Source organism: Conger conger, chromosome 3 (genome assembly GCF_963514075.1).
Source record: "Conger conger chromosome 3, fConCon1.1, whole genome shotgun sequence".
In the NCBI taxonomy this organism is placed as follows: Eukaryota; Metazoa; Chordata; class Actinopteri; order Anguilliformes; family Congridae; genus Conger; species Conger conger.
Window position 1 is genome coordinate 76,659,516 of NC_083762.1, and position 17,455 is coordinate 76,676,970.

At 43.3% G+C, this 17,455-nt stretch overlaps 1 protein-coding gene across 1 annotated transcript; it reads left to right on the forward strand.

Moving 5' to 3' along the window:
* Window positions 1-9,727: 9,727 nt before the first annotated feature.
* On the forward strand, window positions 9,728-16,509 carry LOC133124537 (putative methyltransferase DDB_G0268948). The gene is made up of 6 exons (XM_061235819.1): window positions 9,728-10,087; window positions 10,797-10,957; window positions 12,078-12,297; window positions 12,875-12,978; window positions 13,487-13,624; window positions 15,381-16,509. The coding sequence occupies exons 1-6, from the start codon at window positions 9,806-9,808 to the stop codon at window positions 15,466-15,468; spliced, it is 993 nt and encodes a 330-aa protein (XP_061091803.1). The 5' UTR covers window positions 9,728-9,805; the 3' UTR covers window positions 15,469-16,509.
* Window positions 16,510-17,455: the final 946 nt, after the last annotated feature.

Consider the following 17,455-nt stretch of genomic DNA (forward strand, 5'->3'; position numbering starts at 1 on the left):
GATTTCGGCAGGCTTACAATTAACTTTAAAAAGTCTCAAAATGAACAACTGATGACTAGACGGAATCAGAATTAAGCTGTTAAAATAGGAACTGAAACTGTTGCTTCTGTCACTCCTGTGCCCTAGTATTTCCTATGGCAGCCCACTTACTGTAAGTCATATTTATAAATCTAAATTGGCCTTGCTCTTTGTGATCGCTTTCAGCTTTGTATACATAACACCAATGTAACATTGATCTGGCCCCTTTGTTATTAACTTTTCAAAATGTCCCTTCAGAAAACGTGAGAACCAGTAGGGCTCAAGGTTTGGTACTGTCAGTATACGCTATCTAAAAATTTAAATTTAAATTTAAAATAAAAAATGTAAGCATTACATTTTGTCATGTCACAGTTTCAAGTCATATGCAATAGTCTTGGGTAGTTAGGCAAAATAAAGAGTGTAACTTTTAATTTGACTAACTTTCATGCAGCTAAATAAGGAAATTGAATGCTCTCCATGTTCTGAGCTCACTTGTTAAGTTTCTTCTTTTGTGGTAATACAGATGATGGAAGGCGGCTGGTGATCATTTTGGCCTGTACTGCCGCGGTGTGTGTTGGACTGTTGTTGTTGTTGTTCGGAGGACTGTTGTCTCGCCGTCTGAAAAGAGCAACAGGTAAGAGCTCTTTTCAGCAACACTTCCACAGAGCATTCACTCTAAAACATAGCTTTGAACTCCACTGAGCAAGTACAGTCAGTGTGATATTGCAAAAAATTGTAAATTGTAAATTAGGTTGTTAATTTTCTCATTTTGTTATTTTATACATACTTCATTTCAATGTGGCTATGTTAAAATAACAGAGAGAGTACTTAAAAATATTTTGCCCTTGACTAAATGCAAGTTTTAACCTTTACAACAGTTATTTTTCTGTTTCTGTTTCTGTTCTCTGATGGTAGGCTACAATTACTAGGACCAAGTTTGTCCCTCCTGAAGGAAGGATAATATAATGTTTTATTTAATTGGGAAGAAGTATATTTCATTAATTTATGTATCAGCCGATAACAGTTTAGAACAGACTTATTTACATCGGCTGATATGATGCACCAGAGGGTCGACACATCTGATTGGCTGCAGATGGTGTAGGTTAAGTGATCTGATTGGCTGCTGATGGTGTAGATTAAGTAAGACAAAAAGTAGAACTAGTCTAATCTGAACCTCTTATCCATAATTTTTATTCATTCATAGTTGATACCAGCCAAATTTACAGGCAAAGCTGTAGGCTCAGTTGCTCTCTAGACTGCATTCTTAATAATGAAATAAGTCGAAACGTTTGCTTGCAATAACCCAACTGCTTACATTTTTCCTTCCTGGTTTGATGTCTGTGCTAACCTACTCATCAGCCCGTCAAATATTGATGATCGATTTCAGCCCCTGATTATGCCATTCGATATCTGTGTCATTTTATGGCCTGTACATTACATTATTGGCATTTGGCCAGTATCGGGGGGCACCAATAGTCAGATTAACACGACACCTGTTGCTAACAGGGCGGGACTTCCATCGTTTCTAGAGCGGCCACGTCACAACAACCGTGCTTAGATGGAGTGCCTGAACAGTGTGGATCTTCTTTTTGGTGCATACCGCCCTCTTGTGGACATAGTAACAAACACACCGTATTAAAATTATGTCTGATGACCAAATATTACATTACATTATTGGCATTTGGCAGACGCTCTTATCCAGAGCGATGTACAGTTGATGAGACTAAGCAGGCGACAATCCTCCCCTGGAGCAATGCAGGGTTAAGGGCCCTGCTCAAGGGCCCAACGGCTGTGTGGATCTGATTGTGGCTACACCGGGATTAGAACCACCGACCTTGCATGTCCCAGTCATTTACCTTAACCACTACGCTACAGGCCGCATTAATAGCATTACCAGCTGAAGAACTAATGCAGCCTCTGACAGGCTGTTGCTGCAAATGGGTTAACTTACCCTGTATAGGTTAATGGATCGCCGTGGTAACCTGGTAACTGTATTAGATGGAATTACAGCCTGAGGCTACGCTAGCTGTTTGGCTATGGTCCGCAGTGGGCACAGTTCATTCAGTCCCTCCATTCGCTCAGCACTTTGTGGATTTCAGCCAGAAAGAAAGTAGAGGAAATGGTGTGTTGAAAAAAATAAATGACACAATAATATAACATATAATAATAGGTCATGTATGACTTGATCACATGACTTAACTTATTTACTGCAGAGTGACAAAATATCTTTTTTCGTAATGTGGCTCAGTGTTCCCTATATAGTAATTTCTATGAAGTCATTTTAAAATGTTTGCTTTCTGTCTGTCACACTTCTATGCACATTAGCAGTGGGAGGCAACGCCGATTCCAGTGGAGCGGACAACATCTACAGTGATGCTGCAGAGATACAGAATGATCAAGGTAACGTGGATAACTCAACTACGGATATGCTGCATGAACCATACAGTCGTACATGGGAAGGCTGACTTTATGGGCCAGTGTTGGAGACACTAGTCCTAGACTAAATTAAATGTTGGCCATTCTCTATACAAAACTCTGTTTAGTCCAGGACTAAGCTTAGCCAGTGTCAGTGAAACCGGCCCCATACGTTCCATGTGCCAAAATGATGGGTGTGTGTTCCTATGGGTCACAGGTTGGTCTTCTCCTGAAGGAGGATGAATGGTTCTCCACAGACTGGCACCCTGTAAATGCACGGTATAAGTCTGGCCCAAATCATTCCCCGAATATGGCTGGATATGAGGCTACAGAGGCTGGCCCAACTCCACGTTCCCTGCCCGGGTTCGGCAGGGCTGGCACTAGTGGGGTGAAAGGTGGTGATGATTCTCCCAGAATGCCTAGCTACACCCCTTGGATTAAGTGGGTGGGTCTGCATCAGTTACTCCCAACTGCACACCAGGGGCCCTACAGGCCTCTAGCAGTCAGTTTGTAGTCCGACGTGAAGGGCATGCTGCAAAATCATCACTGCCTCACTGTGAAATGCATGACAGGGGCTCATATCCCACAATGCCGTGGTAGGACATCATGAGAAGCAGGCAAACTGTGGGGAGAAAGACTCAGTGATAATATTTGGTCTTCAGACATAATTTTAATACGGTGTGTTTGTTACTATGTCCACAAGAGGGCGGTATGCACCAAAAAGAAGATCCACACTGTTAAGGCACTCCACATAAGCAAGGTTGTTGCTAGGTGGCCACTCTAAAAACGATGGAAGTCCCGCCCTGTTAGCAACAGGTGTCGTGTTAATCCGACTATTGGTGACTCCCGATCCTGGAAAAAATGCATCCTCCTTTCCTCCACTGCATCCTCCTTTCCTCCACTGCTTCCTCCTTTCCTCCACTGTTTCCTCCTCTCCTTGACTCGTGTCCTCCCCCATCCTTCCAGATAGGAGACGAGGAGGTGGTGGGGGAAAGAAGGGTACATGTTTTAATGTATTCTACTCCCTGTATCTGGACAAGGTTACAGAACAATCTGAAACGTGTTGAGCTGGTATTTACATCTAAGATAAAGAAGCTAGAGGCAGTCTTGTTGACTTGTCGACGTTTTGATTAGACACGGCGCGCTGTATTAGATTTAAGATTTCACACATGTAGAGTAACTTGTTGTACGTTTCTGTCTGTAACATTGTGCATTTGACTTGCCGCCGCCTGCCTTGGCCAGGTCGCTCTTGAGAAAGTTCAACGAGTCGACCCTGGTTGAATAAGGGTTAAATGAAATTAAAAATAAATGTGTATTGAGATGCACGCCTTGTCGACCACTCAAGGGAACGGCACGGACACTTGGAGTCCTATCCCCGTGGAGTTTAGCCCTTTCCAGGGTGGTCTTCGTGTGATGCCGTTCAGGCCCAGGTTGGGCCCCTTAGACAGAGGCCCCAGCCGGCCCCATCAGTGGACTCAGCTTCCTGGGAGTCGCAGCAGAGTCTGGGAGGGACCGAGCTTACCTGAGGGGCACCACTGTTCTGTGTGTGTGTGTGTGTGTGTTAGTTCTGAATGATCCTAAAATAGTAATATATCCAGATGAAACGGCAGTTAATTAGCTTCTTGTGTTTTGCTGCTTCACATGTGAGCCAGAGGACGGTGTGCATCATCAGCGTTCTAATCGGCTGTGTGCGTTTTCTTACAAACAGCAAACCCGCGCGCCTCTACAGAGGAGACAGGAAGTGAAGAACTCCAGTACTCTGTGTTCTCCCAGACCGCTCTCAGTCTCGGTAAGCCTGCAGCCTTGTCGTTATTATGAAATCGTCATATTGCACTTCAGGGGATTTCTCCAGTGATGGTGATGGGACGGGTTCCACACGTAAACGTTGGGCGCCCACTGCCTTATGAAAGGGGTGCAGAGCTCCATTCCCCCAAGGGCTGCTGTGCCTGGTGGCTTTCCTTCCCACCGATTATTTCTGACTGATTTTGTGAACTGCTGTCGGCCCCAATGCCGTTCACTCCTGTACTGGACAACGGTAACCTGTTTCCACCAAGGGCACACAGGGTATGTTCAACCTGCAGCTGTAGCTCCTGGCTTTGTCCACGATTTAAAATCAAATAAATGATTAACTTAATTCAACTATGAAAAGCAGGAGTTGGAATTACATCCTGAAACATGTACGTAGGCCTGTGGTGCCCATCCAATCAGCAAAAGTTATGTGTAATACGGGGCTTGGCTAATGTGCTCCTGTGTGATGAGAAGTTCCATAATAAGTATTTGGGATTGTAGATGATATTTATGTCAAGGTCATAACTGCTACCACTCTCATAAATATGAAGTCAGTACAAGCAAGTTATCATTTGGTTATGTAATGATGTTTGATCGTTTGGTGTTACAGACCGTCAGAGGCAAAGGAGCCAGTCAAACACCCAGTATCGCTCTGTAAGTATGTTCCCAGAGAGAACACAATAAGGATTTTATCATCATTTACATACAGTAATGCGGACTGTGCATTTCATATTCATGAAACCAATCCAATATGAAATGGCTGCATTTTGTTAACAGATGGTCCACTTTTTATCGTTGAAGACTTTGAGTCAGTAACGTTAAAAATACACAGTTCTTAATTCACAAATATTTGGTCATCCAGATCATTTTATTTTGACTGTTTGGTGGCCAAACAAGTGTGCAGAGTTCAAACATGTTCAAAGTTCATGTTAATCAAAATTCTGATATGTGTATGTATATTTGCAGGAAGAAGAACCTGATAAGGTGGTCTATGCAAGCATCTGCAAAAAGTAATGTGCAGCAATCAAATGGATGAATATGTCAAGTTTCATGTTTGTCATGTCATGTTTTATGTTTAGTTATTGTCTTGGTTATGTTATTGTCATGGCACATATTATGTTAGTCTAGTCTCACCACGTTTTCATGTTTCATGTCATGTTATGTTTCATGTTGAGTTGTTACGATTTAATTGTTAGTCTTGCCATGTCATGTTATATAGTTTATTGTCATTGTTTTTCAAACTTGTTGTTACAATTTATGTTCCATGTTCTGTTGTACTGTTCATTGATTTAGCATACACTTTTTTGTGTCTTTCTGCAAACCTTGCATTCCTGCTTTTTCTCTCTCCCTTTCTGTCACTCACACCCTAATTGTTTCAATTTCCCTTGTCTATTTACTAACCAACTGATGCTAGATCAGGATGGGGTAATACTAACATTCTAATCATGTGTTCATGTTAGCTAACGTTTCTTGTGCATGTCATTTACTAATTTACTAATGCTAGGGCAGGATAGGTTTATTACTAACGATTACTAATTACCTTGTTAACTTGTCAATCCTCCACACCTGATTTCCATTCTCTTGCTGCTCTCAAACGAATTGTCTATACCTGTCTACACGTGCATATAAGCTTAGTTTCATGGCATGTCTGTGTGAAATTGTTTGTCTCCTGTTGGTCAGTGCATTGCTTGAGGGTGTATGCCAAGCCATTTGCTACCTGTTATGAGCCAAGTCTGTTTACTGACCACAGATTATTGACTTCTGTTTTGTTGACCATTGCCTGCCTGCACCACGTCTTTGCGTGCTGTTTTTGTGCTTTTGCCCTGCGGAGCAGACTTCGGTCTTGACTCTTGCGCCATCATCGACCCTGAGCCTGCCTCCAGCCTGCCTACTGCCCGCCTGTACTTCTGCCCCGCTGACAGCTTTCTTGCTATGTGAAGCTTTCAGTAAGTAATAATATTTTGACTTTGTAAAGTAGACGGTTGTATTCTGTAAAATATAAACATTATAGCCATGTTACATTTATTTGGCAGTATTTTTTTTCTTTACTTTTTTCATCCATACATCCATTATCTTAACCCGCTTATCCTGAACAGGGGGGCTGGAGCCTATCCCAGCATATGTTTGGTAAAAGGCAGGAATACACCCTGGACAGGTTGCCAGTCCATCACAGGGCACACACATTCACTCCCACATTCATACCCACGGGCAATTTTAGACTCCAATCAGCCTAACCTGCATGTCTTTGGACTGGGGGAGGAAACCGGAGTACCCGGAGGAAACCCACGCGAACACGGGGAGAACATGCAAACTCTGCACAGAGAGGCCCTGGCTGACAGGGATTCGAACCCAGGACCTCCTTGCTGTGAGGCGGCAGTGCTACCACTTTACTCTTTATGTGTTTGGAACAAAAGAAAACTGTATTTTAATATATTGACTGCTGGGAATGCTATGATAAAAGAAAAAAGCGTGTGCATCCATCTATAGTTTAAGTACCCTTATTATCATTAATAATAAAACGGCTGAAAAATTGAATTTGCTAATTTTACAACCTTGTTTGGATCGAATTGTCATGAACTGGGACCAAACGATAAATAAAAGTATGATGAAAATGTCCAGATATGCATTCTATTGAAGGACTCCCCCATTATAAATACTTTGGATTGATTGAAACATCACATAAGGTAAATAAGGACAAACAATGCAATTATGTAGCATGAATTTCAGCTTTCTGGGTGCCAATGGCTCCCCCTTGTGGTCAGCCTGCTAAAAACGTGTGTGTGAGTCACAAGCCACTCTAAACGGCTGCAGGTGAAGTGTGCCGTCTTTTATAGGAATAGACCGTGCTTCCCTGTGTTTAGAGAGAAGTTGCACCTTTATTTCAGTCATTGATTATGGGGATCATAGACCTGCACCTTCACCTTCCACTGGAAGATACATTACATTAATGGCATTTGGCAGACGCTCTTACCCAGAGCGACTTACTGTTGAGTGGACTAAGCAGGAGACAATCCTCCCCTGGAGCAATGCAGGGTTAAGGGCCTTGCTTGATCCCCAGTGTGCGTATTGTGGCTACACTGGGGATCGAACCACCGACCTTGCGGGTCCCAGTCATGTACCTTAACCACTATGATACAGGCTCTTTCTCTGTTGGGAGAGATCGCCTTTGGATAGGTTTATTAATTCATACGGCTCTGAATTAATGAACCTGTTACCTCGATTTTAGTCTTGAAAGATCCCTGGTTATGGGTATGCACTTTGCACTTTGTTGTACGTCGCTCAGGATAAGTGTCTGCCAAATGCCATTAATGTAATGTAATGATATGCGTTATCACACACATTCTCATAACTGTTTTTTTCAGGTTCCACAAATTTGCTCTGACCTAGGTCAAAGTACTTTCAAATTCCATGCCCCTCAGACAATGAATGTTTTACATAGGTAACCAAAACCTGACTGTTTTAACTGTGGGTCATTCAATATGTATCATTTCCTTTTTTGATACTTTTTTATCATTGGCACTTTTTAGGCAATGGCACATTTGCCTATAAATGTCTCTGCATTAGCTATTTTCATTACATTACATTACATTACATTACATTACCTTATTGGCATTTGGCAGACGCTTTTATCCAGAGCGACTTGTTAGATTAAGCAGGAGACAATCCTCTCCTGGAGCAATGCAGGGTTAAGGGCCTTGCTCAAGGGCCCAAAGGCTGTGTGGATCTTATTGTGGCTAGACCAGGGATCGGACCACCGACCTTGCGGGTCGCAGTCATGTACTGTAACCACTACAGGCTGCTCCTAATGCGCTCTCAAAAAATGCACTGACATAAAAATCTTTGCACGCTCGTTTGGCAAACTGCCCAAGCTTTTTCCATCGGTTCATCCGGCGAGGCACATATGACCAGTCACGTGACCAAGGACAGGACTGAGCATGAGCAGTGGGGACACGTTTGGAGTTTGGGGGAGAATTGTTAAAATTGATGAATTCTTCCCCATGGGTTCCTACCGGCGTCACTCTCTCCCACGATGTGGGCACTGTGCAGTACTGGCGCAGGAGCCGAGAACGAGCTCGCTAAAACGCTAAAACGAAAGAACGCAGCGGATCGCCTGCTGCGTTGCATTGCGAGCTTATTGGAGTTTGGGGAAGAATTGTTCGGCCATCGAGGTGGTATTATGCCTATTCAAGTGTCTATGAAAGACAAGTTTTGTGAATGATCAAATAATTACATGATAAGCACGTTTTATCAGTGTCAAAACACTGTGCATTTGTGTTTCTGTGTGTGTGTGTGTGTGTGTGTGTGTGTGTGTTTATAAAGCTATAGTCAAGAGCAGTATATTGCTCTTTGATCAGTATCGATATTAATTTTCCCTGAATTCTGGGACATTTCTCTTGGGTTAGATCCAGACTCTTTCCACGTTCTGTGGTCTATGGTCTCTGACTGGTATATTGTATACTTCTTTAGCATGCTATGCTGATTTCCTGGTTTATAATTATATTTGAACTATAAAGGTGTACATGTGTAAATACTGTCTGCATTTTTTCTAAAGTAACTTTTTTCTCAAGTAACCAAAAAAATAAATAGAAGACATAATAACTATATAACATATAACTATTTCAGAAGCTGATGTTATGTGGCAGTTTATCTGATGCGTATATTTATTCATGTATTTATTCATGTATTTATTCATTTATTTATTTATTTATTTAATGTCTCTCTGGTGAAATGATATTGTAAGGACTCTTACTTTGAAAGGACACATGTATGAAGTCTGATCCTCCTTGTTGATTTGTACAGGAGTGTTCACACTTACCTGACCAAGACTGGACTACGGCGGAAACTTTGGCTGTGCTTGAAACCACATACTGAACATACTACATCTCAATGAAAATCAGACTGAAATTTAGTGTGAGTAGTATGCTAGTATGTGGTTTCGAACACAGCCGTAGTCTTTCACAGCATAAGACCAAATCACGACTGGGAGCTAATTCTGCCATTGTCATTTTGAGTGTGCTTGCATTCTTTGTTTTTTTTTTTGTATTTCTCTTTTTATTACCAGGGCACCTCAGAAAACTTTTTTGTATCTTTATGGAAATTGTAGATCCAATGTCTGTACCCGGCCCCCGCCCCCGCCTGTAATTATGCAAAGCGCTCAAGTCATGTTACAACCCAGCATTGAGGGGCTTGCTTTCATTAATTGTAAATGGTAAACGGTTGGCATTTATAAAGTGCCTTTATCCACAGCGCTCTACAACTGATGCTTCTTATTCAGCCATTCATACACACTCACGCGCCAACGGCGATTGGCTGCCACGCAACAGTAGCGAGGGCCAGTCCAGTGCTTTCAGTAAAAGAGTGGCCCCTCTCCATTGTACTGTAATCCCAGTTGACCTCATTCTCTTCCTATCCCTCATTGGACCTGCATGGCGATCCCTCCCACTCCCTCAGTTTAATCCATTTGACTGGCAGGCATGCTTATTTGCTGTTATGAAAGGCCGCCGAGATTGTGAACCTTACAGACGTTGTTTGGCTTTATAGAGCCGGATGGACACGGAGAGAGCCAGCCAGAATTTATTGTTCCATGCTGAACACTGATGTCGTAACAGCTGCGGAAATTCTTGCAAAAGAGCGCGTGTTAATTCCGCGTGGCCGCTCTCTCAGACACGCACCAGTGGGTTTCGTCACCGAGGGAAGCGTCACTGAACGAGGAAAAGTTTATCGCGAGCGGCAGCATCACTTTCGCCACGGCAACATGGCTCATCGTTTGTTTGAGGACAGAAATCATGCTGCCGCCTACCAGAAGTACAGAATCTCCCCGTCACAATCGCTGATAGCAAAGATCGTGGATTTCCTGGAGGAGAAGGTAGGGACTGCCTGATAATTGACTGGGAAGAAAATGGCAAACGTTGTTATTTTGTGTGAGCGTTATGTGTCTCAAGCTTAAAGTTGCTGCATGGAAAAACGAAAAGAAATCGGTGCCTGTTTAAATCATCCCCCCCACCTCAATCCCTCAATCCTTATCTAAACTCTGCGGTCAACTGTGACTGATAGGGGAAGGTGAGGGTTGCTGGCACAAACCTGTGGTAATTGTACAGTACGTGCATTCATCTAACTCCGCTTGCTCAGACAACCTCACTGGTGTCGGTAAATAATGTCACGGTTGGTGCAAAGACGGCGCTATCACGTAGCAGGCTATGTTATAAAAGTACTGTGACACTTGTGAACTTTCATAGCTTTTTCAGTGAGATTTTGAAATGTAACATTACAGAGCGAGCTCTCTGGTCTTTGAATGGGCGGTGAATGGGCATTGATTTATTTTACATGTTATAAATATTCATTTTCAATTTCTTTTTCATTTTCAACGGCTGTAGCTGTTTTGTTTCTGCATTTCTTGAGTAAAATCTCTGATATTTGCTAAATATTTACAGTTTCCTTGTGAGCAGTATAGAATAGATCTAGTAGATATGCGTCTATGGGCTTATTTCCATACATGCTGCTTTGGCAAACCTAGAGCTGTTTTCATGCACTCGTTATTTGCCAGAGTGATTATTTACGCGTGCCGGTTTCTGCAGAAAGGGAGGCCCTTCGACCTGGCGGTGGATGTGGGCTGCGGTTCGGGGCAGGGCACGGTGCTCCTCGCGCCCCACTTCAGCCGCGTGATCGGGATGGACATCAGCCGCGCGCAGCTGGAAATGGCCGAGGCCAGCGGCTCCGTCCCCAATGTCTCCTATAGGTGCGTTCAAAGTTTGCAAGGTGGTAAAGTTCCAAGTTCCAAGGCTTTTGTGGCGGAGCCCCTGGTTCCCAGCCAGGTTGCCATGGTTTCCGTCCATGCTGCGCAGCAGCTGCCGCTGACAGCCAATCGGCTTCTTGGGAAATTCTGTGCAGTAAAGCAGTATGGCTGCTCGCCAAGATTTATTTTATTTTATTTTCTTAACAATTGCTACAGTAACAAGAAACAAAAAACTATTTTTAGTCATTGTAAAATAAAAAATAAAAAAACGAAATAAACATACTGGTCTCTCCAGAGAACAAGAGGCCTGGTCTCCCATTAGCTTCCCTTTAGCGCCCCCGTGTGGACATTTAACTACTGCAAAGTGCACCTGTGAGAGCACACTGTTTTTAATTTTGCTCAGTTTCACAGATTGAAAAAGTGTAGCTGTGTCAGGTTCTGTGCCCCCGACAGAGGTTATAACTTGAAGAGACTCTTCCTCAGAGACAACAGTAATGGTGCATTAGATGCAAATGCACATATTATCATTACATTACATTATTGGCATTTGGCAGACGCTCTTATCCAGAGCGACGTACAGTTGATTAGACTAAGCAGGAGACAATCCTCCCCTGGAGCAATGCAGGGTTAAGGGCCTTGCTCAAGGGCCCAACGGCTGTGCGGATCTTATTGTGGCTACACTGGGATTAGAACCACCGACCTTGTCCTAGTCATTTACCTTAACCACTACGCTACAGGCCACCCGAATCATCTTTTCATGATGTATTTTGCTTAAAAATATAGGTATGTGTTTGATAGATAGTTTGATTTTGGTGCTGCTTACAGCTTTTGGATCCTGGAGTGAGTAGCTTAGTTTTTTTTGTGTTATTTGTTTTCATGTGATGGTTTGTAGTTTGCATTTGAAAAGGTCAGCCACATGTGGAATTTCACATGACTTCATGTAACATGTTGTGGAAATTGTCATTCACATGCGAAAAAAGGCAAGTCCAGTTTTCCAGTTCAATATTTGAATTCACACGTGCCAATGTTGCACCGGCACGAAGAGGGAGAATTGAAGTGTGATTATTTTTTTTCTTGTTGTTGTTGTTGGTGAGGGTTGAGCCCGCTCTCGTTGTGCTTCCAGGCAGAGCTCCGCCGAGGAGCTGCCCCTGACCGACGGGTCCGTGGACCTGGTAACGGCCATGGCGGCTGCCCATTGGTTCGACGTGCCCCGCTTCCTGCAGGAGGTGGACCGCGTGTTGAAGCCCCGAGGCTGCCTGGGCCTGCTCAGCTACACCATGGACATGGAGCTCCAGTACGGGGACGAGGCCTGCTCTCAGAAGCTCAACCGCGTCTGCCAAGAGGTACGCCGACCCTGCTGCATTCTGGGTAAGCTGGAGGGGCCTGATGGCGGATGCCGGGAAGCCGGCCAGGAAAGAGTTGGGGCACCATCGCTTGGACCGGGAGCCGGGTCGAGTAGGGGGTGAGAAAAGGGGGCGGATTCTCCGGATGCTGTATAGGAGGGAACTGCACGACCCGGGGTCACCGCCGCAATGTTTTCGGAGAGGGACAGTCCGCTGTCCATCACCACGCCGAGGTTCCTTGCACTGGGTGATTCCGTCGGCGAGGTATCCCCTAGGGAAATGGAGAGATCCAGATGGGGAGAGGTGAGAGCAGGAATGAAGATCGTTTCAGTCTTGCCTGGGTTGAGCTTTAGATGGTGGCTGTCCATCCAGCTCTGGACGTCACTCAGGCAAGCAGAGATACGGCTGAAACCTGTGTGTCAGAAGGTGGGAATGAGAAGAAGAGTTGGGAATCATCTACTGTAAGAATCATAGGTGCGAAGGTCCATTTAAAATGTACTTAGAATGGCAGGTTGGGTCCATGCACCTTGCACTCATTGCATTGTGTTCAGTAACTTTGTCCTTATTATGCCCACAGTTTTACGCTGCCTTGCGACCGTTTCGCAACCCGTGCCTGGGGCCCTGCTCGATGACCCTGTACAAGCAGATCTCTGACTCCATCACGTACCCGGAGAAGGAATGGTGAGAACTGCTCCTTAATAAGTTACTTAAAATTGAGTTTAGGTAACACTGCATGTGACACGACACTGCCATACGCATGCCATAACAGCTGTCACAAGAGGGCTTAACTGATGACATCAGTTTATATCAAATAGCATAAAACTGTCATACATTTATCGATAAATGTTATGTCAAATGTTACTGTGAGAAGATATACCGAAAGCATGACAGTTTTTTGTCATTTGACATCATCTGCTATGCCGTCTTGTGACTGCTGTTATGTCATGTGTATGACAGTGTTATGTCAGCCTTATGGTGAAGTATAGTTAGCGTTACCCTGCAACGTAAAATGTTACCCTAAGTTTAGCTACAGAAACTGGAGACTGACACATGCGGCACCACATGGCGGTCATAATTATAACTGTTGTTGTATACAACTGTTGTTGTGTACAGTGGAATGACTCCAGATGTTAACGTGTCACTGTGCGCTGTGGAATGACTCCAGATGCTAACGTGTTGCGGTTCCCAGGAACGACTGCATGTTGATAAAGCACCAGGCCACTCTGGGAGATTATATGGGCATGGTGGAGTCCTTCTCCTCCTTCCAGGGTCTGCTGAAAAAGGACCCAGAGGAGGCCAGGAGGTTGTCCCAGGACATCAGAGACAAGTGAGCCTCGAACAACACCTCTACACTGCTTCTGAAGGAGAAAGACCCCGATCGTTGGGCCTCATGCAAGAACATTGTCGTGTTCTTCTCATAATTGTCTCTTGCTTTTTTCAAACAAGGGGCCCATTCGTGCATGCCACGTTGGATTCCAGAAACGCGCCTAACTACAGACACCTGCCTTAAATGAAGATGTCTGTTATAATACAGTATATACGGTAGTGTAGGCGGGTTCCATCGGTTAGACGGGCAATGGGATTCACATAACATAATGTAATGTAACTGTGGGAACAGGCCATTCAACCCGACAATGCTCGCCTAAGTTTTCCCACCCCTAAGCGTACCTCATGCTTAGTTTGCCGAAGGGCTGAATAGGATATAGCCTGGTCTCGAAAACCCCCTCAGTGTTTCTGACTCCACTACATGTCCTGGCAAGTTATTCCCCACAGTGACCACTCGCTGTATGAAAAAATACTTCCTTAATATTTCGCCAATTTACATTTGTGCCCCCTCGTTCTGCTCACCGAACCCATTTTAATGAATATAAAAGCCTCAATCAAATCCTGCCTAGGTCTCCTTTTACTGAGTCTAAAGAGATTAAATCCTGCCTAGGTCTCCTCTTACTGAGTTTAACCTCCTAAAACCTGGCGTACACATGCGTCGACAATAAGCCCAAATAGCAAAGAGAAATTAAAAATGCATACCAAAAAAGAGTGCGGGTGTTAGGAGGTTAAAGAGATCAAATCCTGCCCCGGCCTTCTTTTATTGAGTTTAAAGAGATTAAATCCAGCCTAGGTCTCCTTTTACTGAGTTTAAAGAGATCAAATCCTGCCTAGGTCTCCTTTTACTGAGTTTAAAGAGATTAAATCCTGCCTAGGTCTCCTTTTACTGAGTTTAAAGAGATTAAATCCTGCCTAGGTCTCCTTTTATTGAGTTTAAAGAGATTAAGAATCTTAAGTCTATCCTCATAACTCTCTTTTATACATGGAATCAATCTGATTGCCCTTCTCTGAACCTTTTCCAGCGCCTCTATATCTAACAAGAACAAGAGAGGACTGATAACTGATTGGATAGACTGCGGTTCCTTTGTGTTTGGCGAAGCATAATAATATGGCAGGCCTTTGATAAACTTTTTTCTCCTGAAATGCGTTTCTGAAAACATTTGAGGGGAGAAATAAGCGATGCAGCTGCTGAATCATGATTCATATTTAATCTGCAGCACCTAGTTTGGAAGTTTGATCCGAGTTTTGTGTGACAGGCGAGCTGCACTGACGTGTCGTATCGAAATAAGAGAAAATCGGTGAATTAATCACTAATTTTAAGAGATTTAAGCGATTTAAGAACAAATCTGTTCATACAAATGAATCTTGCATGAGTCCCACTGATTCAGTACACACAAATATTTTAACAACCTGAACAATTAGCTTAATGTGTACTATACACGTACTATACATGGGACATTTCAGTTAATAATACTTTTTATGAGTGTCAGGCACATTTCATAGGTCATAACAAAATATGGATCTCAACATTTATAGTAATGCAAGAAAGAAAACCTCTTGAATCTTTCCTAGATTCTATTCTGGTAAGTACAAGATAGCTATGACCATAACCATCAATTCAAAATGCATCTAAATGACTACACATGTTTTATTTACAACTCAAGATGGATAGCACACACTGAGATGGGTAGCGTCCATATTAGGAGAGGCGTGAGGTTTCTGGTGAAAGTGCTCCAGCTGTCTCTCTCTCGCTGCAGGTTGCGTGCGGTGATGGGGACCACCTCTGATGCCACGCAGGTTGTTATGGGGGTGAAGTATTTCTGCGTGTTGGCCTGCAAGCCTTAAACATGACCCGCGCCGGGCGTGGCCACTGATCGGAGACTAACGATGTAATCTACTGTCTCACCGTCGGGCAACCTGTGGTTTGTAGCGCAGTCGTTAAGGTACATGACTGGGACACGCAAGGTCGGTGGTTAAAGCCTGATTTATACTTCTGCGTCAAGTCGACCTACGGCGTAGCCTGACGTGCACCTCCCCAGAAATGTAGCTACGCGACGCGGCGACGCAGACCATAAGCACTGTGATTGGTCCGCTTGATAGCATCGCAATACGCATTTCCGGCTGCTCCGCCATTGATCAGTTTCAGTCGCCTGTGCTGTATCCGAAACCCAAATCAGTCGACTTGATGCCTCGTCGCCTGATTAGTCATCTGTCCTTCAAAAAAAGGCGACTTCGAACTATTACAGTTATTTGCAAACTCCGCCGCTGTTTTCAGCCATTAATTTAACGGAAGTAAGATCCATGTAGATAATCGCAAATGATTATGGCATATAATGACGACGGAAACTAGTGTTTTGGCGGTGTAATTGCAAGACGACGCAGACAACCAAACGCACAAGTATAAATGCTCTCAACAGCCTAGGGGCTACGCGTAGGCTACGCCGTAGCCACCACGTAGACTCGACTCAGAAGTATAAATCAGGATTAGCCCTGCATTGCTCCAGGGGAGGATTGTCTCCTGCTTAGTCTAATCAACTGTATGTCGCTCTGGATAAGAGCATCTGCCAAATGCCATTAATGTAACGTAATGTATGCTTTACATGAATGCACACATTGGAAGTCATCACACTTGCGTGTATAAATAACAAAATTGGCAAACATAATTCATAATCATATACTATATAGTAGTCTGTTATTGTGAATAATAATTCACAATAAAGACTAGAATTACATTTCTGACAGCACACAATATTGACAAGAATGGCATGATTAGTCTAGTTTTCTCTGATCCAAAAAATGTATGTACTTTTTCCCCTATATTTCCAATATAAGCTAATATATTAACAGCTAAATGTGTCAATACAAATTAAACCTCATGCAAAATTACCAGTTGAAGACAATCTTTCTGTGAACGTATTGCATTCTGAATCTACCACTTTTGTATCTACTTCAAGGCTGTGGTTACGTTAGCATTTTTGTTGATACCATGATTATGTTTATGTGTTTCTCACTTATGCAGTTAGATCATTTCAGAAACTTTGACTTCACAATTAATCTTCGAGCTGCGGCGTGGGTAATTGAAAAAAAAAAAAGCATAGTGGTTAAGGTAAATGAATGGGACAGGCAAGGTTGGTGGTTCGAATCCCTGTGTAGCCACAATAAGATCTGCACAGCCATTGGGCCCTTGAGCAAGGCCCTTAACCTGCTTAGTCTAATCACCTATATGGTGCTCTGGATAAGAGCATCTGTGTAATGTAATGTAAATGTAACTTTTATTGGAACATTCACAAAAAATGTTTACCTAAATGATGTCTGAAGAAGCCATTTCTGGCTGTGCAAAGATATTTCCAAAAGGAAAAGTAGAAATGTAATTATGCCACTATTATTACAATGACAAAAAATGTATAATTTTACAAGTCTTACAAATCAGTGTTTAACGTAATCGGAATGTTGCCCTTGCTTAAAATTTCTGAAGGAGCCACTTCTGGATCAACAAAGACATCTGCAAAAGGAAAGAAGAAATAAAGTAATAATAGCACTGTTATTACGTTGTTATAACAATGGACAGACGTAAAGTAAACCTCAGCCTTTGCCCTATTACATGTATTTGTTTTTTAACTGTCCAATCCTAACAGCGTGACACGCAAGTATACTTCGAAGGAGACCCTGTCCTTCAAGCAATTAGCCTCCGTTTTGTTTCTACAGATTTTCTAAACATTCCTGACCAATTCGGAAGCGAATTCCAGTGAAATGATGCGTGCGTGATGTTGTCACTCAGGGGCGCGTGTTTGAATGCTCTCGATCGCGACCCCTAGAAGACGAAAATGAGCCC

Bases quoted from the DNA above. Each gene is read 5' to 3' on its own strand.
- LOC133124537 (XM_061235819.1), top strand. From the start codon at position 9,806: ATGCTGAACACTGATGTCGTAACAGCTGCGGAAATTCTTGCAAAAGAG. The intron at 10,958-12,077 runs GTGCGTTCAAAG...TTGTGCTTCCAG, and splicing joins GTCCCCAATGTCTCCTATAG to GCAGAGCTCCGCCGAGGAGC. The intron at 12,298-12,874 runs GTACGCCGACCC...TTATGCCCACAG, and splicing joins TCAACCGCGTCTGCCAAGAG to TTTTACGCTGCCTTGCGACC.